Genomic DNA, 12,256 nt, shown 5'->3' with positions numbered 1-12,256 from the left:
CAGCTCACTACAGCATTTTTCAGACGCTGCTGCACATGTAGGGGGAGAATGGCTTTAACGAGCCCTGTCACTTTGCTCTCTTTAATTAAATGATGGGCTGTATATAGAACAGGAGTCTGTGCTTGTGGGAAATAAAATGATTAATAACCTGGCTGAAACACTAAGCTAAATTGCTCTGCGGTGCTGCAAAGCTGCTCAGTCAGGCCGCTTGCAAAGTGAAGCTCCCCCATTGGACAGCTTTGATTCATTTAGGAGGACGCTACTCTTCTACCTGTGCTCATCACATAGTGTGTCCCGAGCTTTCAATAAAGCTTTATGTTAGGAGAAGGAGGACAGTCGGATAGGCTAGCCTGATGCGGAATGTTGATAGGGAAGCAATATGCTCCGCTTCGGTGAGAGAAACAGACTGAGAGCATGTAAAGTCCCTCAGCCACAAAAACAGCCTGTCTCAGCAGCCCTGCACCCATTTGCCTCCTGTCAGTGTGTCTGTTCTGCCTCCTGTCAAGGTTGTATATCCTCACAATTTCGGGATGTACACAAGCAGGCACTGGCAGCACTGTGACTTACAGCGAGCGAGCAGGCGGAGGCATTGTATCTCATTTTTTGAGTAAATCCACTTAGCAAAGAACATGGAGTGATTAATGGAGACTCTCACCTTTTGACCAGGTCTTCCTATTTCTCCCTGACAACAGGATGTGGAGGAGGGGACAAGGACGGCAGTCATTTAATGCACTTCCAGAAAGCATTTGTGTGCAAAAGGTCAGTTGCACTTTAGCTTATTAGAATAATAAGCAGACAGTCTAGTTTTATCTAATTTCGATAAGTACACTCCTTACCTTTTCTCCTTTAGGCCCTGCTATCCCAGGTAATCCAGGGGGACCCTAATGAACATAAAAAGAAAACATTAGATTTGTGCTATATGCTCCTAAATCACAGAGATAGCCATCTAAATTCATTTTATTGTCCACAGCATCCCACCACAGATCTGTTCTGTTTCTGGAAGCCGCAGTTTCAATTAGCTAAAGGCTGAGTGGCCACTATTGATTTAAAAGCTGCCTTGTGGACCTCCTTTGATAAAGAGAAATGCTGCTGCGGTTGGACCTCTGATGAGCAACCGCAGCAAAAGCTTTAACAATCAGTTGGTAAATCTGCTTTCACTTATGAAATGCTGGAACACAGTGGAGAACAGTGGAGCAGGTTGGGTTATGAGGGACTTTTGAACCGAAAGGTCTTTGCATCTTTCAATCACTAGAGGACACAAACACCTGGACACGAGCATGTTTTGGTGAGCCCTGGAATTTACGCGACCCAGTACTCGTTTCCAAGCAGACAGCTCTTCAGACAGTTTCTGAGAATGATGTGTGGGACACTGGCAGCCGGTGGAAAAAGGCTATTTGTGTCTCAGCTAAAAGTGGAGCGTTAATGGGTTGCTGTGTTGCATGGGCCAGAGAAATCCCCATCTCCTGCTATACAGGAACTATCAAGTTGGAGAAGACATGCGGTTAATATGTAGTTGGGGTACTAATTTTTAACACTTTAAAACTACGTAGACTCCAACATGAAACAGAGACTGACGCTTTAGTTATAGTGGTGATGAATCCTGTTACATTATGAGAGATTTATTGGAAGAGTCCAATAACAGTGGCACAGTTCCAGATACAAAAGGATAGCCATGATGTTTTAGGAATAGCCTGGTTTCCCACCTGAGGTCCTGGGGGGCCAGGAGGCCCCGGAGGGCCTGCTGGGCAAGAAGAAACTTTATTGTTATTGTCCACATCAGACTCGCGACCACCACGGGAATTTCCATCACTCTGTAAAATATAAATAAAGATGCAATTCGATGACTTCTTCGGTCTTGACAACATTTGCAAGAGCAGGTTTGATGATATTCATTCAGTTGTTGACATTAAATTAGAGAGACTCTTGACCAGGGGTCAAAAGGCTGTAAGAAATGTGGTGTTTTTGGATATAAATCAAGGACATGTCAACAGTTAGAGATTCACAATAGAAAGTCACATGACTTTGACTCACATGAGGGTAGAGGCGCCAAAGTGAAGGGGGTGGAGGAAACAGTGGTGGTGGAGGCGGACTCACTAAACAGCATGGGTTGAACCTCTTCTGCTGATCCGGTGATCTGAGAGCTGCGCAAGGTGGGCATGCAGTCACAAATTAAACAGGGTATCAAAGGTATATGAAGCCAGGAAGTTTTTTTTGTGTGTTGTTTTAACTTCTGCACCCACGCTAATGAATGTGAGATGAGAAAAACTTCATTTACGACAAATTAAGGTGGGACAGATCAAAAATTAGACAAACTGAAGCAATTACAGCATGCTGGAGCAGCACAAGCAACAGAGAAACAGGTGCAAACTATCAAATCATGACACCCATCCAGCAGAATTCCTAGCACTGGATGGATACGAAGCCCATGTGCCTCTCACTGAAGAGCCAAAGCTGTTCTCGCTATTTATAGAGGCCTTTCCAACCTGCCTCATGGACAACAAGAAAATAAAAACAAGGGTATTATCATGAGTGCCACGTGAATCTCAAATTGAGACTTTCAGAATCCGTGCTTTTGCAGCTCAAATCCACCAGCTCCTGTGCACGCACAGTACTGTACAGTACAGTATACAGTATTCAAGCTCAGGATTAAAACGCTCTTACCTGCTGGGAATGAATCAAAGTTGTCCAGAAAAGAAGGCTGAGCCAGGCCATAACAAAACCACAATGGCAGATACAGTCCAAGTGTTAGAAGAGTCATGCTGCTCCGGATAGTTGCCCGACTTTATTTCTGATCCACAGCAGCTCTCACGCTGTCTTTTTCCACTCCCTCTCTTCTCACTGTCCTCTCTCTCTGCCCCCCTCCCTCTGCGTTCACTCTGCTGTGTCTCCTTTACGCCCTCAGAAGAGGGTACGCTGACCAATACCCATTAAATCTTTCCTCTGCATCAGTGTGCACTAAAATTACAGGAGACAGCCTGCCAGCTGCTCCTGGTGCCAATATTAGATCTCTACTACTGCAGTGGGGGGCTTTTGTTATTGTCTCTCTTCAGGGAAAGTTGTGAGACTCCCTGTGTGCTTTTCTGCAAGACATGCTGAGAGCATTCTGAATGAAGATGTCAATATGTTACAACTTTCTTAGATGTATCAGTCTACAGTCTAATTATGTTTAGATTAATGTGTTTTTTTTGTGATGAAGTACACTGTGCATCAAGTTATTTAGTACGCACTATACTGCTGTGGCAAGTCTTTTACACAATGTCAAGTGTCTGCATTTCCAAAGGACCTAGAAAAACAGACTCCATTACTTCTCAGCAGCACTTTAACCTCCTGGCGTCCACATGTGTGGACATCACATTTTGGGTTATTTAGACTAAAATACTCAATTTTGCTCTACATGGGCCTGATATCCACTTACAAGGACATTATACTGCTACTGTTCTATCAAAATTTTAAACGAATATCCTTATATGTGGCTCTTATTTTTCTTAAAACAAAAATAAGGTAAAAAAAAAATCTGGTAATTCTTTGTTTTTACATTCATCGGGCCCCAATATGCCCAAATATCAAAGAAAAATTAAAAATGCATGCTGGGGAAGAGTTCAGGTCCTAGGAGGTTAAGATAAATTATGCTTTTTTCTTTATATAAATTACAAAAAGCAATCATGTCAAGCTTGCAACTTAAGAGATACAAAGCAATGCAATTTTCTACCAAATTATTTTAGCTTGCATTGCTTTTTTTGTCGCGCATTTAGGATTTTTCAGACAAGTTGTGGAAAAGGATACAAAACTTATGGAAATGAGAAAAATCCTGTTGATTTCATCTAAAGTTTCCCCATTACTGACAAATCTCTACATTCAACTGTAAACATTAGCTGGTTCATTTGCAAAAAGAAAAAAAAGTTTGTCAAATGCGTTTATTTTTCTCCTTTTCTCCAGATTTTCGTCTTTTCAGACACTTTTCTCCCCTTTACATTTAATTTTATTACATTTCATTAATGTAGGCAACAGGGCAACTCACAGTTGCAGTCCAGGTTAAGAGGGGAAAAAAATGACATAAAGAAACAGCATGCACTCTGTGTGAAATGTTTTATTGTAGTCATATTTTTCATATTATTCACAGTATAGTAATAGCAAAATATTTGATGAATTAATGGAAACAACTTGAAAAACAAAAGCAGTTTGATATTTTCCAGGAGAAAACCGTCACTGCTGTTCTGAAATGCTCTGGAAATCTACAGGTTGGAACGTGTGAGCCAAGGAAACTCCTGCAAACAGACAACACAGTGTTTATATTAGTCTTTAAATGAAAGAGCTATACGGTGTAATAAGCTCTAGATGAATATTGTACTGTAATGGAGATCTAAGCAGTAAAACAGAGGTTTTTCTAGGTAATAAAAATTAACTAAAAGTTTTCTTCAAATTTTCAAAACTAAATCTTGTCAGCTTCAAGTCTGACAGGAATGAATTAAAGTTGGGTGTCGAAAGGTAAAGGCGCAACACTAAAAGTCAGGGACAAGTCTTTCTGCTGGCACAGCTGTGGAGCTCAGCGCTGTGGATACATTACTCAATACAACCTTCAACCGTGTCTGCAAAAGGTTGCGTGGATACGTTCAACATAAACACGGAGGGCCTTGCTTTCTAATTATGGGAGCCCTGAAATAGAAAGGTCAGGTTGGTGTTAGGTGGAGGGATTGTGAGTGGAATACAACAGTTCTGGTGCACCTGGAGCAGGAGGATTACGGCTCAGCGAGGCATGTTGGTAACATAGCCCTCAAAGGATGAGGAAGAGTCAAGTAAACATGAAGCTGTTTATTGTATGCAAAGCAGAGACCAAAGAAACACTGGATTAAATCAGGCTTGGCTTTACTGCTGTGTCTGCCGGTGTCACTCAGTCTCTTTATGCCTTCTGTGGTGCACCAGGACCAAATACTAAAAACATTCTGTGATCTGATTTGCAGCCTTTTGTCATATAGTACCGCTTATAGTCTGCAAGGACTCAGGGCTGCAAGGGTGTAAAACATGCTATGAGATAAGATTTCTGATATGAGTGATATATGTCAAGTCTTTATTCCAGACTGTGTTAACATGTTCGGACCGCCTTAGACCCTCCATGTTTCTCCAGTGTATGGCAAACGCTCCACAGCGCAGAAGTCCAGATATTTGATAGAGCCACAGAGATGCTCTGACTATGGTAGGAGTTGTTATTACAACCGTGACCACAAGGTGGAGCATTATTTTTCTAGAGTTGCCTGTGCATGTAGAGAATTTTACTCCAGGTGCACCTGGGAGACGCTCACCCTCAAGTCTGTCTGGCAGGCAAGACGTGGTTAATGTTGTTGCATACTTTATAAACATGCAGACTCTATAAACATGTGCTCCAAACAGTTGTAGTTACCTGCTGCTTCCTGTCTGAGGAAGGGTCAATGAGCACATTGATGAGACTTGGTCTCTCCCAGTCACTCAGGCTAAGCTGTAAGGCACTGCGCAGCTCCTCCACCGTCCTCACCAGCAACCCTCGACCTCCGAACGCCTTCATCACCTCATCATAGCGAGCGTCAGGTAGAAGGGACACGGGAGGGGCCCTACAGTGTGACGATGTAAGACAACTTTTGCTACGTCATAGCATAAGACATCAATAAAAACTATCAGTGAATTCACTTTATGATCATTTTCTCAAAAGTATCTCACTCACACAGAGGTCAGCTCTCCCATTTGTTTCATTGCTTTCCATGTTTCAGAATCTACTCCGCTGTAAATGCCGTTATTATTGACCACAATAACAACTACGGGTAGGCTATACCTGATTTACAAAACACAAAGAGAAGAATGTGAAGTCAATAGACGGTTAAACTGCAAATACTGAATAGAAACACTGGACTCAGTTCACCTGCACATGGTCTCAACCTCCATACCAGAAAACCCAAAGGCACTGTCTCCCTCCACACAGACGACCCTTCGGCCGGTGTTCTGGCTCGCCTCCACAGCAGCTGCTGCGATAGCAAACCCGAGGCCTACTCCCATTGTTCCAAAAGTGCCTGCATCCAGTCTGAACATCATCAAGATTAGTTTACAGCAATCTAATAGATATACATTAACTCACAGATTAGTCTAAATTGATTTGTTAGCATAAAAAAAACAACAAAAAAGTCAGTGCGCTTGACTGGCTTACCTGTGTCGAGGTAGGTAGTTATTTAACATGGTGCGTCCGATGTCCATTGTGTTTGCACCCTCGCTGACAATGATGCAGTCATGTGGCAGCAGCTGGGAGATGTGATGAAACACTGTGTAGTAGTTCAAGGGCACTGTAGACTGTAGAGCAAGTGCCTATTGGCAAGAAACACAAAAAACAGAGACAACATCTAAATGGATTAAATATATAATTTAATGTCATCAGCAGGCTGATACAGTGTAACCATGCACAGAACAACAATGTAAGCTTTCCATTGGTGGTCCAAATTCTAAGGAAGGATTAGAAGAACTTTTGTGAAACCCACCTTTGATATTTTTGCATTAGCAGCAATCTTGCTCTTTAACGTGCTCCACCACTCAGCGTTAGAGGGGTATTTCCAACCATCTCTACGGACACACAGTAGCAGCTGAAGAAAAAAAACAAAAACACTGCTATTACAGTTGAATGTTACTGTACTCGTGTCACTGATATAGAGAATATAGTCGAGCTAAAAATACAGCACAAGACGTTTCAAAGAAATCATCTGGTCCTTACCTGGTCTTAAAATTTGGTAGATGCAACCTCAGAGGAAGAACAACCCCATGACATTTAACACAATGTAATCGTAATAAAATGCAAAAGCAGTCTTGTGAATGTCCTCACTGTTTCCATAGGAACTGAGAGAGAACGTAGAAGCCAGGTGCTGCTAATCAAATGCATTTGATTAACTGATCATCAGCAAGTGGTCGTGTGTGAACACAATGCCGAGGAGGAAAGACAACACCAATCTCAGCAAATGTTGCTGTCCATTAATCTGGGAATGATTATAAGGCCATTTGCAAACAATTTCAAGTCCATCATCGTACTGTGAGGAAAATTATTCACAAGTGGAAATCTTATTAACAAATTCACCCCAAGGTCAGACCATGCAGCGCTCAGAGAAACTGCAAAAAACCCAAGAAGTACATCTCAGGCCTCAATTAACATATATTAACAATTCAAATTCCTCTGTATATGAAATACGCTTTGTTTTTGCCATGACTGAGATCCATTTTGCTTTTTACAGACATATTTTTTGTCGCATATTTCAGTCTGAAAATTCAGTGAGAGGAGCAAAGAAAATATAAAAACAAACAAAAAACTCTGAACAAGTGTGTTCAGACCTCAGTGTCGTCAGGCTTAAAAACCAATGATTAAAGAAGCCATTAAGAGCTGCACAAGTACAACCAGATCTTATGCTATAGTGAATTATCTATGAGAGAAAAACATAGTTCTACACAGGTTCTTACCATTAGCGCAAATGTTGATGAAACAGGTTTGCTTTTGATTCCTAAAGTTAACGTTATGGGAAAGACATCAAAGAGAAAGATGAGCCAATGGGCTGAGTTGCTGAAAATGTACCTGAGTGGCAACAGCACTGATATCTCCAAGGAGAGCAACAGCTGGCCTCATGTTATTGCCCATCTCCTCAGCACAAAGGTCAACCTGCAAACAGATCACAGTGGGGTTATATCATTACAGCTTTTGCAGCACCAGATTTGGCAAAACTAACTCTCTCATGACAAGGCAAAAGATTAACAACCAAATAGACTACTAGCTTTAAACCAGATCTTTTAATGCTGATTTTTCTCAAACCATAAACTCGGTCATTTACATACCTGAATGATCTTAACATTAGGGTTAAATCTAGGCGAAAGACCAAAATGGAGCATCCAATTTAGCCTGGCTCCAAACAGAAGTATGACATCAGCCTGGAGAAGAGCTCTGGGTAACAAGGAAAAAAATACATAAAAAACAAACAGCAGAAGAGGTCAAACAATGGATTCTCATTAAACAAGACTAAAAATTTTAGATCCTGACTAGTTAGAAGATGCAGAATTTAGGAGCCAGATAGATGACCATGACACAAATGTTTGTTTGCCATCTAAACATGTACTGTCAACTATTCTTGGCCTAAAAAATATAGAAATAGAAACTTCATGCCACTTCTCCCTTAGGCAGAATGTTTTTCGATCCTGTAATGCATATAGAAGGTGAATTTTGTCTTCTAGCTAAAAACACATTCAAAATAGGAGCTGCACTCAAAACACATCCGTCTGTCTGGATGTTAGACTGTTTTCTTTTTTGAAAAATCTGACCATCGCTTTTAAAAAACAAGTACTTTTATAAGTGTATTATTATACACTTACCTAACACTTCATTAGGTACACCAGTTCAACTGCACATTAATACCTAACCAGCCAATCAGTTGGCAGCAGCTCAATACATCAATACAATCACCAAAATTGTAAAAATGTTGCCCGGTCTGATGAGTCTGGATTTCTGCTGCAACATTCAGATGGCAGGGTCAGATTTTGGCACACACAGCACAAAGGCATCAATCCATCCAGCCTTGTTTCAACTGTTAATATCAACTGAGCATTGATTAAACCCCAAAGCCTGCATGGGTATTGCTGAGCATGTCTATGCCTTCTACTTCAGGAAGATTAAAACACACTAAAGTTACAGAGTTCTGCTGGACTACTCTATTAAGGAGAAGCTCTACAGATTGTTACAACTTTGTCTGGTTACTACCAGGTGTGATTGTGCAGTGTGAGGCTTACCTTGAGCGTGCAGCAGCTACACAGTTGGCATGGTCATCAGGAAGAACCCCTTTTCCCATCGGGGTGGGCAGGAAGGGAAGGCCACTCATTTCAATAAGCTCCCTCAGCACAGCCTCTGCTCTGCCGTAGGCTGCTCCTATTGGCGGAAAAACACAGGTTGGTTAGGCTTAGTTAATTTGAAAAGAGGTGGCAATTGCTTCTTTTGTTTCAGTTACCTTTGCCGATGATGACCAAGGGTGTCTTGGCTGCTTTTAAGACAGATATGGCTTCTGTCACTGAACCCTGGTCAGCCAAACTCACTGGTGGAGGCGGACAGCAGGACACCTCTCTGAGCGAGAGACACACTTCTCTGAGAGTCTATACACCTGATGTTTAACGAGTGATACTGTGCATAAAAATGTATTTATTTATTTTTAAATCCAAGAATGACAACAAACCTAACTTTGCTCCTCTCCACTTTAGCATTAACCATGTCGCCTGCAATATCCACATAACAAGCACCTGGACGCCCATAGATGCTTGTGCGGACCGCCTGTGACCAACCAAATACCAGAAAACTTTACACAGACGTGATGAAAATAATCATCATCATCCAGATCTGTTCGATACATTAAAAGAACAAAACAGACAGTGTGAGGGCATTGTTATACAACCTTCTCTATCACTGAGGGGATGGCTTCTAGACTGCTGGGTCTCGCTGAAAACTTGCTGTACAGGCGGCATGCTTCCACCTGGCAACATGGAGAAACAGAATGAGCGTAGAGAAGCGGTGTCAGGCAAAAATCCACATCGAGACACTTGTTACCTGAGGAAACTCCTGAAAGGCTCCTGCAGTTTCCTGATTTCGATCCGAAGACCCTCCGATAACAACCACCGGCCTGTGCAAAGCCAGCATCACTTCATAAACACCTTGTTAGTTGTACAGTACACAGCAGTGGTTATGGAGTCATACCAGCAGTTCATGTTGGCATTGGCCATTCCACCCAGGGCATGGATGAGCCCAGGTCCAGAAACCACAAGACAGGCCCCTGGTCTGGATTCAGATAACCACAGGAAACAGCAACATGTGAATAACAGTGCTGGGCACCAGCTGTTCACCTTATTCGGTACAGAATTAGATTTTACCTCCCAGTAATGTATCCGACGGCAGACGCTGCATAGCACGCCTGTTATGCGACAGAAATTATTTGATGTCAGCATGGCAGTGCAATGCTTTTGTTAGGGATTACTAAGGTTGTACAAAACAACGAGTTACCGCTTGCTCGTTGCGCATTCCTACGTATCTGATTCCTGCAGCCTGAGCAGCCATGGCCACTTCGATAATCGGAACTCCAACTATCCCAAACATGTAGTCCACTTTCTGCAGGGAGATTGGTTGAACGTTGGATTGAACAAGTTTTGTAAAAAAGTAGCATTATTAATAAGAGGAGGAAATGCTTTTATGAAAAGTTTAGTGATCCTGACCGCCCCGCACTTGGACTTTGACACATTGCTCAACAGTTACATCTGAGCAAAGACACAAACAGGGAGAATATTTCTGTTGGAGTGCCACATGTTTGCAGACGACGTCATTCCTACCTGAGCCTTTAGAGACTCAGCGATGAGCTGAGCTCCTGTCACTTCGTCCATGACCGTGAGGAGACAGCGGGCAGCGCAATGTCAAACCGCACTGTCACAAACCACAAGGTGAGGCTGGACTGCAACTTGAGCAAGTTTGCATCAGAGCCCTTGAGCAAAGGTCTCTGCTTGGTTTGTTTTTGGACCTGCATCCGCCCCCTTACTTCCACTTCCGAGTTACGAGCCAATCACGGGAGCCAATGCGTGTGACCTCACGTCCTACCGAGAAGTGCAAAAAGAAATTCAGTTGTGTAGGCTAGATACTATATTTTATTTAGTTATTTCTAATAAATATTAGAATCTAGAGTTTAAGCATTGACCTTGTAGTCGGTCTTTGGTTTAATGCATCATTTTAAATAAATTAATAAATATGGATGGAACAGAATCATGCAGCTCTTTTCATTGGCTGCCAGTAACATTTCTACACCACAAAAACAGCAGTTGTATGATTTCTATATTTGTATGACAGAATAAAAAACAAAAGCATAACTAATAATAATTGAATGATGGTACACCAACAGGTCCCTGAACTGCTCACTGCCTCATCAGAAATAGTCTCAGTGGAAAGGTAGCTGTAAAAAAGTCATTCTTAAAAGTGAGAAACAGTAAGAATAGACTGTGGTATGCCAAATTACACAAGAACTGGACTGTAAATCAGTAGCATAAGTCTTATAGAGTGATGAATCGTCATCAGTATTTACAGAGGTCAGGAGAAAGGTACAACAGTGTCTACAGCCACCTGTAAAACACAGTGTCTCTGTCATGGTCTGGTCCTGCATTTCTGACAGCGGTGTTTGGGATCTTGTCAAAACCGATGACATTATGAACACAGAAAAGTGACTTTAAAGCTCATTAGAATTATGCAAACTCTGTTTTTACCTTATATACTGTATTTCCATATGTTTTTTGTACACTTGCACCCATTTTCCCAGCAAAACAAAGAAATGGAGATAGTTGCAATCAGAAATAAAGACAGCATTTAACAAAAAAATAAATCAAGTTCATCATTAAATAACTCATTTCTTTATTACTCATAAAATATACAGCAATCTCAGTACTGAAAGAATTCATTGGAACTTGAATTCACAGTCATTTTCCCTATATACATGCTAGTTTCTTTCCTCTTCAAGAAAAAAAGCAAGGAAAAGAAAAAAACACTTTTCCATACTAATGAAGCTAGCGAATGTATTTTACATAATTCCAGTTAAAAGCATTTGTCAACAAACAAAACTGTGAATTCTTGAATCAGGGTACAATCGAGTGGTTTCTCTCTCTTTTTTTGAAGTTAAAGCAAGCAAAAGTCAATACTTTGACTAAGATAACAGCAAAAATATCATTTAGACAGAAGAAAAATCAAATGCCATCCTATCATTGGTTTACAGTGTTTCTCCTCGCAAAGCTCAGCCTAAATACCTCAGTAAGGGATCAGTGCTTCTCACAAATGTTTAAATACTTACCTAGTGTGCACCACTGTACTTTCACAGCTGCCTCTACAAACCCATCCTTTCTCAGTAACTAATGAAGGCACAAAATGAACACATAAAAAGGGACCAGAAGTACACAAATAATTTATTCTTCAAAGACTAAACCGCAATGGACAAGTCAATGTACAAAATTAAGGTTGCTCGACCTAATAATTAACCGGTGCACATATCAAATTTTTTGAAATTACTCAGATCATTAAAACCTGACTTTTTTTTTTGTTTTCCTCTAGAGGATAAGGAATTTAAGACATGAAAAATGGGTTTAATAAAAATTTGATCTCAAAAATAAATGATCTTTTCCCCCAGTATGACTTTTACAGACTTGAAGGACAAGTGCATTCTGAAGGGTGTAGTGTGCGGATATAAACCCATGAACCCCCCCC

General features: G+C 41.3%; 3 protein-coding genes across 6 annotated transcripts in view; all 3 read right to left on the bottom strand.

The window, feature by feature from the left end:
- colq (collagen-like tail subunit (single strand of homotrimer) of asymmetric acetylcholinesterase) overlaps positions 1–2,879 on the bottom strand; it is a 9,734-nt gene extending 6,855 nt beyond the window's left edge. Inside the window, exons 1-5 of one of the 4 annotated variants that reach the window (XM_042223792.1) lie at positions 2,662–2,879; positions 2,032–2,141; positions 1,704–1,811; positions 837–881; positions 656–682 (exon numbers count right to left, since the gene is read on the bottom strand). In XM_042223792.1, the coding sequence (XP_042079726.1) occupies positions 656–682; positions 837–881; positions 1,704–1,811; positions 2,032–2,141; positions 2,662–2,758 (387 nt within the window). In that variant the 5' untranslated portion in view covers positions 2,759–2,879. The remainder of the gene's footprint in view (positions 1–655; positions 683–836; positions 882–1,703; positions 1,812–2,031; positions 2,142–2,661) is intronic. The other 3 variants (XM_005934742.2, XM_042223793.1, XM_005934743.2) reach the window with 3 other exon arrangements.
- A 1,193-nt stretch (positions 2,880–4,072) lies between these two features.
- hacl1 (2-hydroxyacyl-CoA lyase 1) lies at positions 4,073–10,567 on the bottom strand. Its single transcript, XM_005934740.2, has 17 exons — positions 10,351–10,567; positions 10,028–10,132; positions 9,898–9,938; positions 9,725–9,805; positions 9,578–9,650; positions 9,426–9,503; positions 9,210–9,304; positions 8,988–9,100; positions 8,773–8,908; positions 7,828–7,933; positions 7,571–7,654; positions 6,495–6,596; positions 6,170–6,324; positions 5,888–6,046; positions 5,693–5,800; positions 5,396–5,582; positions 4,073–4,265 (listed from the first exon to the last, which is right to left on the bottom strand). Exons 1-17 carry the CDS (start codon positions 10,399–10,401, stop codon positions 4,233–4,235), a joined length of 1,707 nt encoding a protein of 568 aa, XP_005934802.1. The 5' UTR covers positions 10,402–10,567; the 3' UTR covers positions 4,073–4,232.
- A 1,370-nt stretch (positions 10,568–11,937) lies between these two features.
- The window catches only part of ankrd28b (ankyrin repeat domain 28b), a gene marked incomplete in the record, with an annotated part of 18,415 nt that continues 18,096 nt past the window's right edge, over positions 11,938–12,256 (bottom strand). The window contains 1 exon segment of the mRNA XM_005934732.2: positions 11,938–12,256.

Source organism: Haplochromis burtoni, unplaced genomic scaffold (genome assembly GCF_018398535.1).
Source record: "Haplochromis burtoni strain Fernald_Lab_line unplaced genomic scaffold, NCSU_Asbu1 Contig_120, whole genome shotgun sequence".
Taxonomy (NCBI): Eukaryota; Metazoa; Chordata; class Actinopteri; order Cichliformes; family Cichlidae; genus Haplochromis; species Haplochromis burtoni.
Note: the sequence above shows the minus strand (reverse complement) of the source record. Positions and strands in the feature narration are given on the sequence as shown.